A 20,837-nucleotide genomic window follows, 5' to 3' on the forward strand; every position below is an offset into this window, starting at 1 on the left:
GTGGTCACTCTGGCATTGAAAGGGGGCACGCTGTGGTCACTCTGGCATTGAAAGGGGGCTTGCTGTGGTCGCTTTGCATTGAAAGGGGGCACGCTGTGGTCACTCTGGCATTGAAAGGGGGCACGCTGGGGGTCACTCTGGCATTGAAAAGGGGCATGCTGTGGTCACTCTGGCATTGAAAAGGGGCATGCTGTGGTCACTCTGGCATTGAAAGGGGGCACGCTGTGGTCACTCTGGCATTGAAAGGGGGCACGCTGTGGTCACTTTGGCATTGAAAGGGGGCACGCTGTGGTCACTCTGCATTGAAAGGGGGCACACGGGGTCACTCTGGCATTGAAAGGGGGCACGCTGGGGTCACTCTGGCATTGAAAGGGGGCACGCTGTGGTCACTCTGGCATTGAAAGGGGGCATGCTGTGGTCACTCTGGCATTGAAAGGGAGGCACGCTGTGGTCACTCTGGCATTGAAAGGGGGCACGCTGGGGTCACTCTGGCATTGAAAGGGGGCACGCTGTGGTCACTCTGCATTGAAAGGGGGCATGCTGTGGTCACTCTGGCATTGAAAGGGGGCACGCTGTGGTCACTCTGGCATTGAAAGGGGGCACGCTGGGGTCACTCTGGCATGGAAAGAGGGCACGCTGGGGTCACTCTGGCATTGAAAGTGGGTATGCTATGGTCACTCTGGCATTGAAAGGGGGCACGCTGTGGTCACTCTGGCATTGAAAGGGGGCACTCTTTGGTCACTCTGGCATTGAAAGGGGGCACGCTGGGGGTCACTCTGGCATTGAAAAGGGGCACGCTGTGGTCACTCTGGCATTGAAAGGGGGCACGCTGGGGTCACTCTGGCATTGAAAGGGGGCACGCTGTGGTCACTCTGGCATTGAAAGGGGGCACGCTGTGGTCACTCTGGCATTGAAAGGGGGCTTGCTGTGGTCGCTTTGCATTGAAAGGGGGCACGCTGTGGTCACTCTGGCATTGAAAGGGGGCACGCTGGGGGTCACTCTGGCATTGAAAAGGGGCATGCTGTGGTCACTCTGGCATTGAAAAGGGGCATGCTGTGGTCACTCTGGCATTGAAAGGGGGCACGCTGTGGTCACTCTGGCATTGAAAGGGGGCACGCTGTGGTCACTTTGGCATTGAAAGGGGGCACGCTGTGGTCACTCTGCATTGAAAGGGGGCACACGGGGTCACTCTGGCATTGAAAGGGGGCACGCTGGGGTCACTCTGGCATTGAAAGGGGGCACGCTGTGGTCACTCTGGCATTGAAAGGGGGCATGCTGTGGTCACTCTGGCATTGAAAGGGAGGCACGCTGTGGTCACTCTGGCATTGAAAGGGGGCACGCTGGGGTCACTCTGGCATTGAAAGGGGGCACGCTGTGGTCACTCTGCATTGAAAGGGGGCATGCTGTGGTCACTCTGGCATTGAAAGGGGGCACGCTGTGGTCACTCTGGCATTGAAAGGGGGCACGCTGGGGTCACTCTGGCATGGAAAGAGGGCACGCTGGGGTCACTCTGGTATTGAAAGTGGGTATGCTATGGTCACTCTGGCATTGAAAGGGGGCACGCTGTGGTCACTCTGGCATTGAAAGGGGGCACTCTTTGGTCACTCTGGCATTGAAAGGGGGCACGCTGGGGGTCACTCTGGCATTGAAAAGGGGCACGCTGTGGTCACTCTGGCATTGAAAGGGGGCACGCTGGGGTCACTCTGGCATTGAAAGGGGGCACGCTGTGGTCACTCTGGCATTGAAAGGGGGCACTCTTTGGTCACTCTGGCATTGAAAGGGGGCACGCTGGGGGTCACTCTGGCATTGAAAAGGGGCACGCTGTGGTCACTCTGGCATTGAAAGGGGCACGCTGTGGTCACTCTGGCATTGAAACTGGGTACGCTATGGTCACTCTGTCATTGAAAGGGGGCACGCTGTGGTCGCTTTGCATTGAAAGGGGGCACGCTGAGATGCGGGGGACTGAGGAGAAGCCACCCGCCACTGCAGGTAAGTGCACTGGTCTCTCTGGCAGTCTCTGCACGCTGGTCGCTTTGCATTGAAAGGGGACATGCTGTGGTCACTCTGGCATTGAAAGGGGGCATGCTGTGGTCGCTTTGCATTGAAAGGTGGCACGCTGTGGTCACTCTGGCATTGAAAGGGGGCACGCTGTGGTCACTCTGGCATTGAAAGGGGGCACGCTGTGGTCACTCTGGCATGGAAAGGGGGCACGCTGGGGTCACTCTGGCATTGAAAGGGGGCACGCTGTGGTCACTCTGGTATTGAAAGTGGGTACGCTATGGTCACTCTGGCATTGAAAGGGGGCTTGCTGTGGTCGCTTTGCATTGAAAGGGGGCACGCTGTGGTCACTCTGGCATTGAAAGGGGGCACGCTGGGGGTCACTCTGGTATTGAAAAGGGGCATGCTGTGGTCACTCTGGCATTGAAAAGGGGCATGCTGTGGTCACTCTGGCATGGAAAGAGGGCACGCTGTGGTCACTCTGGCATTGAAAGGGGGCACGCTGTGGTCACTTTGGCATTGAAAGGGGGCACGCTGTGGTCACTCTGCATTGAAAGGGGGCACACTGGGGTCACTCTGGCATTGAAAGGGGGCACGCTGGGGTCACTCTGGCATTGAAAGGGGGCACGCTGTGGTCACTCTGGCATTTAAAGGGGGCATGCTGTGGTCACTCTGGCATTGAAAGGGAGGCACGCTGTGGTCACTCTGGCATTGAAAGGGGGCAGGCTGGGGTCACTCTGGCATTAAAAGGGGGCACGCTGTGGTCACTCTGCATTGAAAGGGGGCATGCTGTGGTCACTCTGGCATTGAAAGGGGGCACGCTGTGGTCACTCTGGCATTGAAAGGGGGCACGCTGGGGTCACTCTGGCATGGAAAGAGGGCACGCTGGGGTCACTCTGGCATTGAAAGTGGGTACGCTATGGTCACTCTGGCATTGAAAGGGGGCACGCTGTGGTCACTCTGGCATTGAAAGGGGGCATGCTGTGGTCACTCTGGCATTGAAAGGGAGGCACGCTGTGGTCACTCTGGCATTGAAAGGGGGCAGGCTGGGGTCACTCTGGCATTGAAAGGGGGCACGCTGTGGTCACTCTGCATTGAAAGGGGGCATGCTGTGGTCACTCTGGCATTGAAAGGGGGCACGCTGTGGTCACTCTGGCATTGAAAGGGGGCACGCTGGGGTCACTCTGGCATGGAAAGAGGGCACGCTGGGGTCACTCTGGCATTGAAAGTGGGTACGCTATGGTCACTCTGGCATTGAAAGGGGGCACGCTGTGGTCACTCTGGCATTGAAAGGGGGCACTCTTTGGTCACTCTGCCATTGAAAGGGGGCACGCTGGGGGTCACTCTGGCATTGAAAAGGGGCACGCTGTGGTCACTCTGGCATTGAAAGGGGGCATGCTGGGGTCACTCTGGCATTGAAAGGGGGCACGCTGTGGTCACTCTGGCATTGAAAGGGGGCACGCTGTGGTCACTCTGGCATTGAAAGTGGGTACGCTATGGTCACTCTGTCATTGAAAGGGGGCACGCTGTGGTCGCTTTGCATTGAAAGGGGGCACGCTGAGATGCGGGGGACTGAGGAGAAGCCACCCGCCACTGCAGGTAAGTGCACTGGTCTCTCTGGCAGTCTCTGCACGCTGGTCGCTTTGCATTGAAAGGGGACACGCTGTGGTCACTCTGGCATTGAAAGGGGGCATGCTGTGGTCGCTTTGCATTGAAAGGTGGCACGCTGTGGTCACTCTGGCATTGAAAGGGGGCACACTGTGGTCACTCTGGCATTGAAAGGGGGCACGCTGTGGTCACTCTGGCATGGAAAGGGGGCACGCTGGGGTCACTCTGGCATTGAAAGGGGGCACGCTGTGGTCACTCTGGCATTGAAAGTGGGTACGCTATGGTCACTCTGGCATTGAAAGGGGGCTTGCTGTGGTCACTCTGGCATTGAAAGGGGGGCACGCTGTGGTCACTCTGGCATTGAAAGGGGGGCACGGTGTGGTCACTCTGGCATTGAAAGGGGGCACACTGTGGTCACTCTGGCATTGAAAGGGGGCACGCTGTGATCACTCTGGCATTGAAAGGGGACACACTGTGGTCACTCTGGCATTGAAAGGGGGCACGCTGTGGTCATATATATATGAATAAAAAAATAATTATTGTATTGTTTTTTTGTGCACTACAAATAAAATATGCACATTGGACTTTGTTCATATTTTTTTTCAAACTATTACGGCCCCCAACAGTGTCTGGGGGACCGTGAACTTGCCCCCTGTTTAAAAAGTTTGAGGACCCCTGAGCTAGAGGCTACCCTCTGCACGTCAGGCTCGCCTCCAGAGTCCTGACAGTATCAGACAACCATGTCGCAGCCTGCAAGAGGGGCCTCACCATTGGATGAGATCTGCCAGCATCTCGAAAATTTATCTCAAGCCGTGAAGACCCTTCAGGAGGGCTACATGCATCTGGAGGAACGGATGCGTACTGCACCTGGGAACCCCCCTGTGACGACAGCTTCTTCTTCCCCAGTACCAGCAGAACCTACTCCAGGTCCCACGGTAGTGATATTGCCACCCGAACCCTCGGGTCCCTACACCCGAAAAGTTCTCAGGGGACGAGGCAAGTTCAGGGCGTTTCGCAACGCATGTGAATTATATTTCTCTCTGCAACCTCTGACTTTTTCCTTGGAGGCTACCAAAGTGGGCTTTGTCATCTCCCTCCTCCTGGATGAACCACAGTCTTGGGCTCATCGGCTTATTGAACAGCGCAGTCCTCATCTAGAGTCCTTATTGTCTTTCTTCAGTGCCATGGCCTAGCTGTTTGACGACCCTCAGCGAACCTCCACCGCTGAGGCTGCTCTGCACGTACTTCAGAAGGGTCAAAGAGCTGTGGAAGACTACGTAACAGACTTTAGGCATTGGAGTTCCGGCACCCAGTGGAATGACGCTACATTACGGCATCACTTCCGTTTAGGTCTGTCTGAAGGGCTGAAGGATGAGCTAGCCCGGGTTGGGGTTCCTGACACCCTAGAGACTCTAATAAATATGGCTATCCAGATAGACCGCCGGCTCCGGGAACACCGTGCAGAACGTTCCACCCAGCAGCCTCGTCCGGCCTGGATGATGCCGCGGTTCATCCCTTGGCAGGTCACTTTGGAGTCTGTAAGACCCATGACTTGCTGCAGCGTACATTCTGGTGGCCCGACCTGGAAAAAAGTTGTAGGGACTACGTGTCTTCCTGTGCTGTGTGTTCCCGAAGCAAGCCCGCGAGAAGTAAGTCATGGGGCCTCCTTAGACTACTTCCAGTTCCTGACAGACCGTGGAGGATGATCGCTATGGATTTTATTGTGGAACTTCCTCCTTCTAAGGCAGGGATCTTCAAACTATGGCCCTCCAGTTGTTTGGGAACTACAATTCCCATCATGCCTAGTCATGTCTGTGAATGGCAGAGTTTTACAATGCCTCATGGGATGTGTAGTTCCGAAACAGCTGGAGGGCCGTAGTTTGAGGAACCCTGTTCTAAGGGATGCTCTGCCATTTTTGTTGTTGTGGACCGATTGTCTAAAATGGCCCATTTTTTGCCCCTCAGGGGTACTCCCTCCGCCAAGGAAACTGCAGAAGACTTCATAAAAGAGATTGTTAGGCTTCACGGGGTACCTGCAAATATTGTCTCTGGCAGAGGGGTGCAGTTCACCTCCCGCTTCTGGAAAGCATTATGCAGTCTGTTGAAGTTTGAATTATCATTGTCTTCTGCGTACCACCCACAGACTAATGGGCAGACTGAGAGGACCAACCAGACCTTGGAACAGTACATTCAGTGTTTTACCACCTTTGTTCAAGACGATTGGGTGGCCTTGCTGCCATTTGCCGAGTTTGCCTATATTAATGCTAAACATTCCGTTACTGGACAATCTCCATTCTTCTCAAACTACGGCTTCCATCCATCCTTCTTGCCCAATATCCCCTCTGACTCTGGAGTCCCCACAGTACAGGACACTATTGATTTCTTTGCTAGCAACAGCAAATTACTGCAAGAAGCCATACTTAAGGCACAAACGGCATCTAAGAAGATCTTTGATAGAAGAAGAAGGGGAGGATTGATTCTTCAACCAGGTGACCAGGTTAGGTTTTCTACAACTAACCTCCATTTAGCCTGTCCATCTAAGAAATTGGCTCCCAGGTTTATTGGACCCTTTCCAGTCAAGAGGAAACTTAATGAAGTTTCCTATGAATTATCTTTACCCAATTCACCCAGTATTTCATGTCTCCTTGTTAAAGCCTGCAGTTCCCAATACCTTCCCTGGTAGGAGTTCAGAGCCAGTCGAACCTGTAATCATTGATGGAGATGTGGAATATGAAGTAGAAGCTTTTGTGGACTGCTGGAAGAGAGGAAACCTGTTACAGTACCTTGTCAAATGGAAGGGTTATGGTCCAGAAGAAAACTCTTGGGAGCCTGAATGAAACGTCCACGCTATGGAACTTATCCAGGCTTTCTTTCGCAGTCATCCACAAAAGAGAAACCTATTGGACACCCGAAGGTTGCCCTTGGGGGGGGGGGGGGGGAGGGGGGGCAATGTCAGGAACGCTCTCTGTGCACATTGAAGTACTATCATGAATCTGCAACCTAAGGGTTAACCTAGCTCAGACTAATTTCATTAATTGGCAACAGGCTGCCTTATTTAAGCACATCAGCAGCACAGTGTCTTTGTTGTCTGATCTGCAGCTTCTCCTGTGTTCCTGAACCTGAAACCTGTTGTATCCAGTTTGATTCCTGTTTGACCTCCTGGCTTGTCCCTCACCTCGCTTGTCTGCTGCCCGCCCTGACCTCGGCTTGTTTGTGACCACTCTTTTGCCTTATCCTTGTCTGTTTATCTGTCACCGGATCCGGACATGTTCACCTCCTGGCAGGGCAACCCCGAGGACCACGACTTGGTGCTATACACGCAGCAAAATCAATCCTCACCATCAGAGGCTCTGGTGAAGACCGGTTGGCACTTAGATTCCGCACCTCGGGTTAGCCTGCGTTTACTGCCTAGGTGACTCATCTGTGCTCCATCCCTCGGTGAGCTAGAGGCTACCCTCTGCACGTCAGGCTTGCCTCCAGAGTCCTGACAGTGCTGTACCATAATGGCTGGTTTCCAGTCACTTTTTTTTCATGTAAGGCCATTCCAGCTCTGTACCATCATGTGGAAGGCAATGTTGTGGCATTGTTGAGCAAGCATGGTCATATTTCGTTCACTGCACCCTGGGTAACTCTGCTTGAAATATGGAAGGATGCAGGACAGGGCTCAGTTCTGCAGCTTGTTGTGCCACCATATCTCCATAGAGCTAGTGGTGATGATGTGAGTTTTGTCAGCTCTACCCCCTCCTCCTCCTCCTCCATGCCCTCCTCTGTTGAATTGTCCTAAGAACCACAAGTCCCCGATAAGCATTCAAGGGGCTTTTCAATGAGTCAGGCTAAGTGCCGTTCACATACGAGCGACGCTACTTCCCGGGGCGACCTCCGAGATCGAGCAGCGCGCCGCGACCTCGGAGCTGCCGCCACGGACTTCATATCATTGAAGTCTATGGCGGTCGCCTCCTGGTCGCCCCAAAGAAGCGCCGGACCCTTTTTCTAAGTCGGAGCGACTTTTGTCGCTCCTATTAGAACTAGTCCGCAGCTTCCCTATGGAAGGCGACCTACGGCGACCAGGTCGCCTCACAGGTCGCCTTAGTGTGAACGGGGGCTTAAAGGGACTATGCAGTGCTTCAGTTGGTGTGTCTAGGGGAAAGGAACCACACCGGAGCAGAGATTCTTGTCTCCTTTCCGACCTTAGACAGGGAAAGTTGCCTGGCACATGTCCTCAATTTAATGGCGCAGGATAGTCATACACAGCTAGTGCTCGGGTGGCTGAAATTCAGGGGGAATTGCACCTGCCCATAAACTGCCTGATTTGTGACATGCCCACCAGATGGAATTCGACTTTGGCAATGCTGCAGAGGCTGCACATGCAGCGGAGGGCCGTCAATGAGTACCTGTGTGAGTATGGCACAACGACTTTTTTTTCCCCACGCCAATGGCTGCTGATAAAGGATGCATGCACTGTACTGTCACCATTTGAGGAGGCCACAAGGATGGTGAGCTGGGACAATTCATGCATCAGTGACACTGTTGTGTTCCTGCTGGAGCAGACTCAGCGTGGCATTATGGACAGAGTATTTGAGGCAGAGCAGCGGGAGGAAGCTGAGGACTTTCTTCTCAAGGCCCACTTTATGCAGACACCATTCTTCCTATGCCACAGAACGCACATAAGGAGAGGGAGGAGGAGGAGGAGTCTGGCAGTTTTGGAGGCATTGAAGCAAAGGAAGACATACGACAACCCTCAACAGATGGTTTTTTCATCTCTAGAACCCTTTGGAGTAGTAGGCGGCTGGGAGGAGGCAGTTCCAAATACTGCAACAACAAAATAATTGGCGCAAAAGACAGAGTTCGCAATGTCACTTCAATAACTGGTGAGTGTGATGGGGGGCTGGTACAGTTTAGATAGTTCATCTGAATACTGCTCACTATAGCGGTTGCTGGTGGAGGAGGTAGAAGCAACTCTAGAGATAAAAGAATAGAAAAGCACAGCGCCTTCTAAGTGCAGCAGGAAGCAAATTTGATATAAATGTGATAAAAACTTACTCACAAGGGTAAGCTTGTTAAAAAGCTTTTAAAATAAATGTGGATGTCTGTGCATCTCAGTCCTGGGGATCCTAGCTGGAGGTGTTCTCACTGGCTGACATAGTGAGGGGATTCCTGGGAGGTAGTCCAAGGCTTCCCTGGTCCGTGGAATGCAGGGGAACAGCTCCAACAGACCATGACGTCACTTCCTGGTCATGAGGCATAGACGTAAACGGCGACGCATTGCGGAACATGCGCTCCTTCTTCAGGCATGAAGACGTCCACATTTATTTTAAAAGCTTTTTAACAAGCTTACCCTTGTGAGTACGTTTTTATCACATTTATATTAAATTTGTTTCCTGCTGCACTTAGAAGGTGCTGTGCTTTTCTCTTCAGTTCCAAATACTGTAATACTCAGTGACCCTGAGGAGTCTGCTTCTCATGCCTCCGCAAACTTGAGGTGTATGGGCTCCCTCATGCTTCAAAGCCTGCAAAAGCACCCAAGAATACATGGCATCAAAGAGAAGGATCCCTATTGGTTTGCAACCCTCCTTGACCACTATTACAAGGGGAAAGTCTCAGAACTCCTCCCCTCCCCACAGAGGGTACAAAAAATGAAATCTCTTGAGGACACTTTAGAGAGGAGTTTATCTAATGCTTTTCCCGACTCTGGTAGGTTTACAGTTTTCTGGAAAACAGTTTTGAGGCTTCTGTTGGTCAAGAGAGGAGAGGAGGCTTCTGTTGGTCAAGAGAGGCTTCTGTTGGTCAAGAGAGGGGGCCACCTAAGTGATGCATTTCACATTTTTTTAGTCCTCCCAGCCCAGCTTCCACATCCTATTGGCAGCGTCTGCATCATATGGTGGACAATTGTCTAGGGGCGAAAACAGAGATGAAGAGCTTTCCAGTTGATGATACACTGGGTTTCTAGGGTCATGAGAATAGACCACTGGTCAGAACTTGCTAAGTATGCAATTGAGCTGCTGGGCAGCCCTGCATCCAGCGTGATTTCCGAACGGGCATCCAGTGCTGCTGGAGGTTTTGTTAATGATAATACAGACTCTGTGGACGATCTGACATTTATCAAAATGAATCAGTCCTGGATTACCAGCAGCTATGAAGCCCCTGATGCCGATGTCACTGATTAATTGTTTTTGGGATGTGGAATCTCTGAAAGACTTCTAGGCTGCCTAGTGCTGTGGGTGTTGATTTCATCTGAAATAATTTTTTGGGTGTAGGTTTCATTGGCACAATTAACACCCAAAGACCAATTTTTCTGCACCTCTTTGACAGGTTCATATCATTACAATTTTTGACAGCAATGCCAATTTTTCCTTTCAATCAAGAGAACCTCTTTAGGGTTATGGTGTGAAGGTGCCACACACACCAAAAGACCAATTTTTTAACACCTGTTTGACAGGTGCATATCATTTCAATTTTTGACAGCAAGGCAATTCTTTATTTCATCAAGAGTACCTCTATAGAGTTACGATGTGAAGACACCTTCGACACACAAAGACCAATTTTTTCGCACTTGTAACTTCTATTCAAAGCCTGCGAAAGAGACACCAGAATTTATCCCAAAAAAATCTCTAATCTTGTTCCCAGTGCTCTACATTGTGGCCTTATCATACAGACTGGCTCCCCAAGCTGTTGTTTACTAAATAAAGAAAGCTTGCAGGGAAAATGTCATTTTTTGGCTTTATAAATGCAGATATTTCTGCAGCAGCTTCTATACACAGTACAGATGTGCCACTTTACAGGCAGACTAAAGGGACCCCACAGGCACTATATTGAAAGGAATTTTTCATTTTTATTGTTATTTCTCATTTTGATGCTTTCTTTTAAAGAATGAGTAAATAACTGTTCATTTAAAAACTACATTTTTTAAAAACTTCTTTTTCATTGATACATGTCCCTCAGGACAGTACCCGAACCACCATAACCATTGTATGCCCAATTAATTGCATATAAGCCTTTAAAATGGGCACTTTTTTATTTTTCCAGTTCAGGTGCCCTAGACTTCAATGGGGTTCGTTATTCATTTCCGAACTTTCATGATGTTCGAAAGTTCTGGTGTGAACCGAACAGGGGGTCTTTCCGGCCCATCCCTACCCAAGATAAACAGAATTTAACTTGGTTACATCTGGTTCCTTATATCTTACATCTAAAGGGCTGCTTGGTATGCAGAAATCCACTGTAGCAGCCTATACAGTCGGCGCTGGTTTCTTCTGGATGCTGCTCGAGTGATGGGATGTCACCTGCTCCTTATCTCCGCCTCATTTAATGAGAGAATGCCTTTTATTCACTGAAAATACTACAAGATGTTCTCTAAATAGTGGAGGTGCTGAGCTAGTGACCACCTCTTTCCTGAAGTTCAGCTTTAAACCCAAAACGCTAGAGTCCCATTAAGCTGTAGAGATCAGCATGTGGTGTTGCTTTAAAAAAGTCCTGGATTCTATCCTAAATGTAGATAATATATATGGATACTAACATTTATAGGTAAAGTTGATCCAGGGAATACCCTATTGCCTCTTGAGGGATCAGTAGGAATTTTTTTTCCCTGCTGGAGCAAATTGGATCCTGCTTTCCTGGGTTTCTTGCCTTCCTCTGGATCAACTGTGGTTATAGGATTGTGTTTATGGGATTGTATGATTTATTTTTCTCCTTTTATTGGTTGAACTAGATGGACTTGTGTCTTAAGTAAAATACAATACCCAACCTGCTCTTTCCACCCCAAACCTGATGGTTTAATTGGATACCACATTTGGCAACATACAAATGCTCATTGCATTTTCCTATGAATTTTAAAAATGCTCTGTGCTTGAAACTTCTAGCTTACTGCATCCAGCTACTGAACAGTTAATCTGAAGGGATTGCTTTTCAGAGACAGATGCTGTGGGGATTCCACACTGATCTAGCAAACAGGTTTATGAATGTCTCTGGAGCATTCTGCTGTAACTCGAAGTACTACACACAATGAATGAAATGTTTTCTATGCCAACAATTTGTTTACGGATCAAACGACTATTAGTCTCTGCCCTAAACACTACTCATCATTTGAATGGCCTTGTATGAATGCTGAGATCTGTATTAAACGTGACTCAACTGATTGTATTTCATTGAGTCAACTGCTTTATAGAATATTTTAATCATTTGTCTACTCCTGCCTCACTCTCATTCATCTGCTAAATAATGCTTTTTATTGTTATAAAATTCACTTTTTAGTAAACACTTTTGCGCTTTCTAGTTCACAAGGTCAATACATTATCCAAATGTATCCCTAAACCTTCCTCTTCCCCTCAAGGACATGTCCCAACTTTTTATTATTTAACCTGGTTTCTGTAGAGAGAAAAAGCTTATATTACTCCCTAGAACATCACGACCAGGCCTGAAAAATTCTTGAAGTATTGATGTAGCCAAGCCCTCAAAACTACATCTCCTAAGAGCCCTTTTCCCTATACACTGTGCTCTCATGAGTTAAAGCAGCATTATTTAATGGGAAATAATTCATTGTATGCATGGGGTATAAGACAAAGAGAGGTGGGAGATAGGTGGATTTCTGTAATCCAGCAGGCATGGTTGACAATGCTGGTTGGGATTCTCATGCAGAAAAGGTGCTGTGTTGTCAGCCCAAATGGAAAGTTAGCAGCATACTGGATTTCTGACAGATCAACAGGTTTTTTTCTGTACAGCATTTTTAAGGATAAAACATGAGATAATGTTCATGTTTTTATTTGGCTCTGACATAAACTTCAAGGCACATTTAACCACTTTTACCACCTTCCTGCTAAGAGCAACTTTCAGCTTTCAGTGTTCTTACACTTTGAATGACAATTACTCAGTCATGCAACACTGTACCCAAACAAAATTTGTAAATTTATTTCACACAAATAGAACTTTCTTTTGGTGGTATTTAACCACTTAAGCCCCAGCCCTATTTCGGACACTTTTTGTTCACAAGTTAAAATCTCCCAAACATTATATATATTTTTTTAGCAAAGACTCTGGAGAATAAAATGTTGGTCATTGCAATATTTTTTGTCACGCGGTATTTGCGCAGCGGTCTTTAAAACGCCATTTTTTTGGAAAATTTTTGAAAAATCACATTTCACTGCATTTAAAAAATACTAAACAGTAAAGTTAGCCCATTTTTTTGTATATTGTGAAAGATGATGTCACGCCGAGTAAATAGATACCCAACATGTTACGGTTTAAAATTGCGCCCCCCATGGGATGGCGACAAACTACGGTCAATAGAGATCTCAATAGGCGACGCTTTAAATTTATTTAACGGTTACCAGTTTAGAGATAGAGTGTAGCTCTTTTTTTTAAATTATTGCCCACACTCTGGCAATCGCGGCAATACCTCACATGTGTGGTTTGAACAGCGATTTCATTTGCGGCTCGACTTCTGTATACGTTTTTTTTTGTGCGCGAGCTAACAGTGACGGGGGCGGCTAAATTTTTTTTTCCCCATTTATTTTATTTATTTTTTTAACTTTATTACAGTTTTAAAAAAAAAAATAAAAATCTGATCACTTTTATTGCTGTCACAAGCAATGTAAACATCCCTTGTGACAGCAATTTGCAGTGACAGGTACACTTTATGGAGGGATCGAGGGTCTAAAAGACCCTAGACCCCTCCACTACACTTCCCTGTATGCAAAACACTGAAAACAGCCGTTTTTCAAATTTGCCGCCTTTTGCAGCACAGTAACCCGGAAGTGACGTCATGGAAGCCGCCTCCGGGTTACGTCATCGGAGACCTGATCGAAGCCGTTTCTGGCATTGATCGGGACTCCATCCAGCCGGCGGACGTGCCGGCTGGGTGCTCGGGGCTCCCAGTGGGACGGGAGCCCCGGTAAAAGCCACGGAAGGTGGCGGGAGGGGACGTCCCCTCCCGCCCCCCCGGGTAACGATCGAGCGGCTCCCGAGCCGCATCGGTCGGTACCGACGGAAAGCCCACCGTCGGCTCTAAACCACAGTACCGGGATGATGCCTCTAGCTAGAGGCATCATCCCGGTACACTACCGCAAAGTTTACCGACGTACCCATACGTTAGTATGCGGTAAGTGGTTAATAATCACCACTGGGTTTTTTATTTTTTGCAATAAAGGTGAAAAAAGAACGAACATTTTGAAAAAAAAAAATAAATTAATTTATATTATAAAGTTTTGCAAATTTGATGTACTGACTGCCTATCTAATTTCTTAAGGCCCTGAAATGTCAGGACAGTACAAATTCCCCCCAAATGACCCCTTTTTGGAAAATAGACAGTCCAAGGTATTTAGTAAGAGGCATGGTAGGTTTTTTGAAGTTGTAATTTTTCCCACAATTCTTGGAAAAATTAAGAAATTTATTTTTTTTCCACACAAAATTGTCATATTAACAAGTTATTTCTCACACACAGCATATGCATACTTGCAACTACACCCCAAAATACATTCTGCTACTTCTCCTGAGTATGGTGATACCACATGTGTGAGACTTTTTCACAGCCTTTTTCCAACATGTAAGGAGCACATCAGGCGTTCTAGGAACATAAATTACACATCTAATTTCCTGACTACCTATCACATTTTTGATGGCCCTAGAGCACCATGACAGTGGAATGACCCACAAAATAACCCCATTTTGTAAAGCAAACACCCCAACATATGTTCTACGAGGCATAATGAGTCTTTTGAACATGTCATTTATTTTCACAAGTTTTTGGAAAATGTGGAAAGAAAATGAAAATGTATTTTTTTTAATGAAAAGTTGTCCATTTATAAGATATTTTTAACTCATAACATGTACATAGCAAAAATGACACCCCAAAATACATTCTTCTACTCCTCCTGAGTATGAAGATACCGCATGTGTGAGACTTTTCACAGCCTGGCCACATACAGAGGCCCAACATCCAAGTAGCACCTCCAGGCTTTCTAGGAGCATAAATTATACATCTAATTTCCTGATTACCTATCACACCATTGAAGGCCCTGGAACACCAGGACAATAGAAACACCCACAAAATGACCCCATTTTGGAAAGCAAACTCTCCAACGTATATTCTATGAGGCATGGGCTCTCATGGGCTGCAGATAGGTACTCAGGTACTCTGGTGGGCTTCATATAGGTACTCAGGTACTCTGATGGGCCTCAGATAGGTACTCGGGTACTCTGACGGCTGCAGCTAGGTACTCATGTACTCTCATAAACTGCAGATAGGTACTCTGTTCGGCTGGAGACAGGTAATCGGGTACTCTGATGGGTCTGGAGACAAGTACTCTGATGGGCTGCAGATAGGGACTCAGGTACTCTGATGGGCTAGAGACAGGTACTCAAGTACTCTGATGGGCTGCAGATAGGTACTCAGGTACTCTGATGTGTTGCAGATAGGTACTCAGGTACTCTGATGGGTTGCAGATAGGTACTCAGGTACTCTGATGGCCTACAGATAGGTACTAGGGTACTCTGATGGGCTGCAGATAGGTACTCGGGTACTCTGATGGGCTGCAGCTAGCTACTCCGGTATTCTTATGGGCTGGAGACAGGTACTTGGGTATTCTGATGGGCTGTAGATAGGTACTCTGACGGGCTGCAGCTAGGTACTCAGGTACTCTCATGAACTGCAGATAGGTACTCTGATCGGCTGGAGACAGGTAATCGAGTACTCTGATGGATCTGGAGACAGATACTCTGATGGGCTGCACGTAGAGATGCAGGTACTCTGATGGGCTAGAGACAGGAACTCAAGTACTCTGATGGGCTGCAGATAGGTACTCTGATGGGCTGCAGATAGGTACTCAGGTAATCAAATGGGCTGGAGAAAGGTACTCGGGTACTCTGATGGGCTGCATATAGGTACTCAGGTACTCTGGCTGCAGATAGGTACTCAGATACTCTGGCCTGGAGACAGGTACTCGGGTACTCTGATGGGCTGGAGAGAGGTGTTTGGTTACTTTGATGGGCTGGAGACAGGTGCTCTTTATTACTGGGGCAATCCGGGGACTGTGCTTTACACTGTAATCAGTAACTCATCGCTACAGCAATCTCTTCCTCACACTGGATCGGTGTGTGAGGAGGAGAACCCAATAACAGCGAGTTAACAAGGTTTTGTTGAAATTTGTGACCGGCCGTGATTGGACGCAGACACTCAATGTGGTAAACAGCCAATATCATTGGCTCTTTACCCTCATTGGGGATGGGCTGTGTCCGAGGGACACACCTCATCCCTGATCGCTGAGCTGCAGACCCCTGGGGGCTTGCACGAGCAGCGTGCACAAGGAGATGACATGTGAATGCCAAATTTCATTGACTCTTTACCCTGATCGGGCATAGGACCCACCTCATCCCGATAACAGGGTTGTGTGCCCCCGGGGGCACGCGGGAGCAGCGAGACTGGGAGGACATCATATGACGCCCACCCATGGGGATTACAGGTTCCCGCTGGCGTCAATAGGCCGGGTGGGAACTGGTTAACTTAAAACATATATACTGATTAGTCATAACATAATGATGACCTACGTAGTATTGAGTAGGTCCTCCCTTTGCCACCAAAAAAGTTCTGACCAGTCACGGTATGGATATGACTATACCTCTGAAGGTATGCTGTGGTATCTGGCACAAAGCAGTTAGTAGCAGATCTTTTAGCTTCTGTAAGTTGCGAGGAGGGCCTCCATGGATTGGACTTGTTTTTTAGTACATCCCACAGCTTTTAGAAAGTGCACCATACCCACAAGATATGTCAGAATTCTATGGCAAAGTGCAGCTAACCTGCAGGGCATCAGTGTGAAAGCAGCCCTACAGGGGCTCAGGACAGTAAAGGGTATAAAACCCTATACATCATTGTGGCCCACGAGCGGTTACCAACTTACCTAAGAGGCCCTCACTCTTTAAAAGGTTGGGCACCCCTGGCATACTACATACAAATCTGGGATTACACTGGTGAAAAAGCTGTAAAAATATAAAGGAGGTCTCTAGAGGTCATCATTGTGGGGTGAGCAAAATAATTATATGTGGTGGAAGGCACGGTGTGGAAATACGATATAATAGTATTTAAAGTGGGATTAGACGTCAGAATCATTCAGAGGTCTAAGATATCGGATGAACATACTGCATTTACCGAGAGAGTCACCTGTGGACACTGTGGGGTTGATTTACTAAAACTGAGTGCAAAATCTGGTGCAGCTGTGCATGGTAGCCAATCAGCTTCTAACTCCAGCTTGTTCACTTGTACGTTTCCAATAGTTAACAGTTCCAAGAGTAAAAGTCATAATGTTATGGACTTTGAAAGTGTGTAGATGCACAGAAAACAGCTTTAATAGAACGGATATCTATATCTATATAATTTTGAAGAGCACTACTATTATATATATTATTTCTGTGGGACTTTATTAAGGACTTTAGATTTAGAGTAGTTTGAGCGCTGCACTGATTATACATTTTCTGTTTGGTCAGTGCCTGCACGGTGAATTGTTCTGGTCCCAGAAGCGCTACACATAGAAGAGGGAGAATAGTGTGTTTTTATACCTCTGGACTGTGGGACTGGCTGCATGGACACTGACAGCTCAGCATCCCTAGAGGTAAGTACAGCAGGAATCAGGGGGTTGGGGAGGAGTTAGTAAACTAACACTTTAAGTATGCTCTATAAAAGGTATTGCTTATGAAGTAGTATTGCTTAAAAAGGACACTGTAACTCCAGTGGCCATTGAGGCGAGTGCATTTGTTTCCCATACCAGCGTGTAGATGGTTACCTAACTATCCCTAAAGTGTTTAATGACTATTCCTCCTCAGATCTCAATTCTCTGCATGACCTATTATATAAGTCCTGTACAGATTAAAAAAGAAATATATTAAAGGTGCCAACCAGCACGTAAGCGTTACTGAAAAATAGCCTTCATTGTAGACCACAACTCTGCAACAACTGCAATAAAAAAATTAAAAAAACTATTTGCTTCTTACTTTAAATGTTTTATATTTTTGTTCTTCCACATGTATGGTTCCAATTAATGTCCCTTTCCCCCGAACATTACAAAGGTAATAAAACCTACTGGTCTGAATACAAAATACAAATAAATGTAATAGTTCCGTATTGGTTTAGTACCTTCCAAGCTCCTGACCCAGTGTGTAGAAGTGCTCCAGTCCATTCTCCCTCTGAGAGCCTTCTATCCAGTACATGTCCTCTGGTTTGCAAGTTGGCATCTTCTTCTATTATCAAATTCAATTATTTCAGGTAATGCTAGAGACATTGTTGAGAAAAAAAAAAATAATTAAGAACAAACTAACCTAGAGTGAAGTGTAGATTCTTTCAGATCTATTAAAGCATTTTTTTTACTATTAATCATACCAGCAATATAAATACCAAACACCAAGATGCAAAATGATAGTCTTCCTTTCTTAGCCAGCAGGAACAAGTTCTATTCTGACATGTTTTGCGCTAGGCACAGATGAGGTGTGACTGTGAAGTGTGGAGCCTGATCCCACCTGGAGCTGTATGTGAAATATTTGAAGTTGGATTTTTCCACTATGGTCTCCATCCAAATAGGTTATCCCACTCCTACCAGGTGCTTCCACATGCAGGGGTCCAAGAAGAGATTATTGAGCCGTATGATTTAGTGCATGTAAATGATTTCACTCTGCACCGAAAATAATATATCCTGCTATTGCTAATGTTGATATTCCAGTCTGCTGCCCCCCTCCACCAATAGGCCTTTTGGAAGAGGACTACACCATATTACCAAAAGTATTGGGACACGTGCCTATACATGCACATAAACTTTATTAGCATCCCAGTCTTAGTGCGTAGGGTTCAATATTGAGTTGGCCCACCCTTTGCAACTATAACAGCTTCAGCTCTTCTGGAAAGGCTGTCCACAAGGTTTAGGAGTGTGTCTATGGGAATGTTTGACCATTCTTCCAGAAGTGTATTTGCAAGGTTAGGCACTGATGTGAATGACAAGGCCTGGCTCACAGTTTCAGCTCTAATTCATCCCAAAGGTGTTCTATCGGGTTGAGGTCAGGGCCAGTCAAGTTCCTCTACCCCAAACTCACTCAGCCATGTGTTTAGGGACCTTGCTTTGTGCACTGGTGCACAGTCATGTTGGAACAGAAAGGGGGCATCCCCTAACTGTTCCCACAAGGTTGGGAGCATGAAATTGTCCAAAATGTCTCAGTATGGTGACACCTTAAGAGTTCATTTCATTGAAACTAAGGGGCCAAGCCCAACCCCTGAAAAACAACACCACACCATAATCCCCCCCTCTACCAAATGATTTGGACCAGTGCACAAATCAAGGTCCATAAAGACATGGATGAGCGAGTTTGGGGTGGAGGAACTTGACTGGCCTGCACAGAGTGCTAACCTCAACCTGATAGAACACCTGGGATGATTTAGCAGGAACTGCGATCCTGGCCTTCTCGTTCAACATTAGTGCCTGACCTCACAAATGCGCTTCTGGAAGAATGGTCAAACATTCCCATAGACACACTCCTAATCCTTGTAGACAGCCTTCCCAGAAAAATTGAAACTGTTAGAGATGCAAAGGGTGGGCCAACTCAATACTGAACCCTACAGACTAAGACTGGGATGCCATTAAAGTTCATGTGAGTGTAAAGGCAGGTGTCCCAATACTTTTGGTAATAGAGTGTATGGAATTAATACAATGAGGTTGATTGACTGAAGGCAATAAGACTGTTCACATAACAAGAGAAGTTGCGCTTTGCAAGGGAGCTTAGTGAATGTGCTCAAGTTTCCCTTTGAAAAGCATACCCTAATATGTGCATGGAAAATTTAAAAAAAAAAGCATTTTTGTTTGCACATAATTGGATAAAAAAAAGTCAGCATAACCTCCCCTCATTTACTAAGCTTGGAAAATTTTTCTCAAAGTGCATCATCCCTTGCAAAGTGAACAGCCTATTTACCTTTAATAAATCCAACCTAATACCTTCTATTGTATGGTTACTTCAGTGCATATTCCAGTGCATATTAGTTCAGCTAAGCCCAGAGACCCGAAGCTGTTAACCCCCACAACGCTGGAAGTTCAGCAGCAGGAAGAGGACAGGAGAGCCCTGCAGTGAAGATTTATACAGGGTCCAGCAGCTTGCACATTGTGGGAGATACTTTATTCATGTAAGTACTTATACTAAAACTGTAGCGAAAAAAAATGTTTTTTTTAGCTGTTTTTTTATGATTCTTCATAGTTACATAGTTACATAGTTACATAGTAGGTGAGGTTGAATAAAGACAATAGTCCATCCAGTTCAACCTGTGTAGGTGTGTGTGGCTGTAATCATCTCACATACCCCTGAATGTTCTGATCCTTGAGATGTAAGTCTAAGAGTCTTTTGAAAGCCACCATACTACCCGCAGAAACCACCTCTTGTGGTAGAGAATTCCACAATCTTGTAGCCCTAACAGTAAAGAACCCCCCACGTTGCCTGAGGTTAAAACGCTTCTCCTCTAATCGCATTGTATGCCCTCGAGTCCTCATGCAATCCCTTCGAATGAACAGCTTTTTTTCTAAGCTGGGATCCCCATTAAGATATTTATAAATTGCTATCATGTCCCCCCTCAGACGTCTCTTCTCCAGGGAGAATAAATCGAGCGATTGCAGACGCTCTTCATAGTCAAGGTCCTCCAATCCCTTAATTAGTTTAGTTGCCCTTCTCTGGACTCTCTCCAGCTCCAACACATCCCTCCTGAGGACTGGCGACCAGAACTGGACAGAATACTCCAGATGCGGTCGGACCAGAGTTTTATAAAGTGGAAGGATTATAGTCTTATCTCTGGAATACATCCCTTTCTTTATGCATGCTAATATTCTGCTGGCTTTGGCAGCTGCCGCTTGACATTGCATGCTGTTGCCTAATCTATCATCAACCAAGACTCCCAGATCTTTCTCCATTTTTGATTCCCCCAAGGGTTCCCCTCCTAACGTGTATTGTGTTTTTATGTTTTTAGTCCCCAAGTGCAAAACCTTACACTTCTCCACGTTAAACCTCATTTGCCATGTCGTTGCCCACTCTGTTATTTTGTCCAGGTCATTCTGTAGGATATCTGCTTCATGCTGTGCAGTTATTGCCCTGGCCAATTTTGTGTCATCTGCAAAAACTGATAACGCACTACTGATCCCGTCCTCAATGTTGTTTATGAATAAATTGAACAAGGTTGATCCCAGGACTGAGCCCTGGGGCACCCCGCTTACAACCTCAGACCAGTCTGAGTA

At 47.0% G+C, this 20,837-nt stretch overlaps 1 protein-coding gene across 2 annotated transcripts in view; it reads right to left on the minus strand.

Annotated features, from left to right (window-relative positions):
* LOC309548407 (calcium/calmodulin-dependent protein kinase type IV-like) overlaps window positions 1-20,837 on the minus strand; it is a 150,498-nt gene that overhangs the window by 119,288 nt on the left and 10,373 nt on the right. The window contains exon 2 of one of the 2 annotated variants that reach the window (XM_082248347.1): window positions 17,717-17,820. In XM_082248347.1, the coding sequence (XP_082104473.1) occupies window positions 17,717-17,814 (98 nt within the window). In that variant the 5' untranslated portion in view covers window positions 17,815-17,820. Of the gene's footprint in view, window positions 1-17,716; window positions 17,852-20,837 lie in introns of both variants that reach the window. The other variant, XM_082248346.1, reaches the window with a different exon arrangement.

This window comes from Pelophylax lessonae (genome assembly GCF_965119305.1).
Source record: "Pelophylax lessonae genome assembly, chromosome: 1".
NCBI classification, from domain to species: domain Eukaryota; kingdom Metazoa; phylum Chordata; class Amphibia; order Anura; family Ranidae; genus Pelophylax; species Pelophylax lessonae.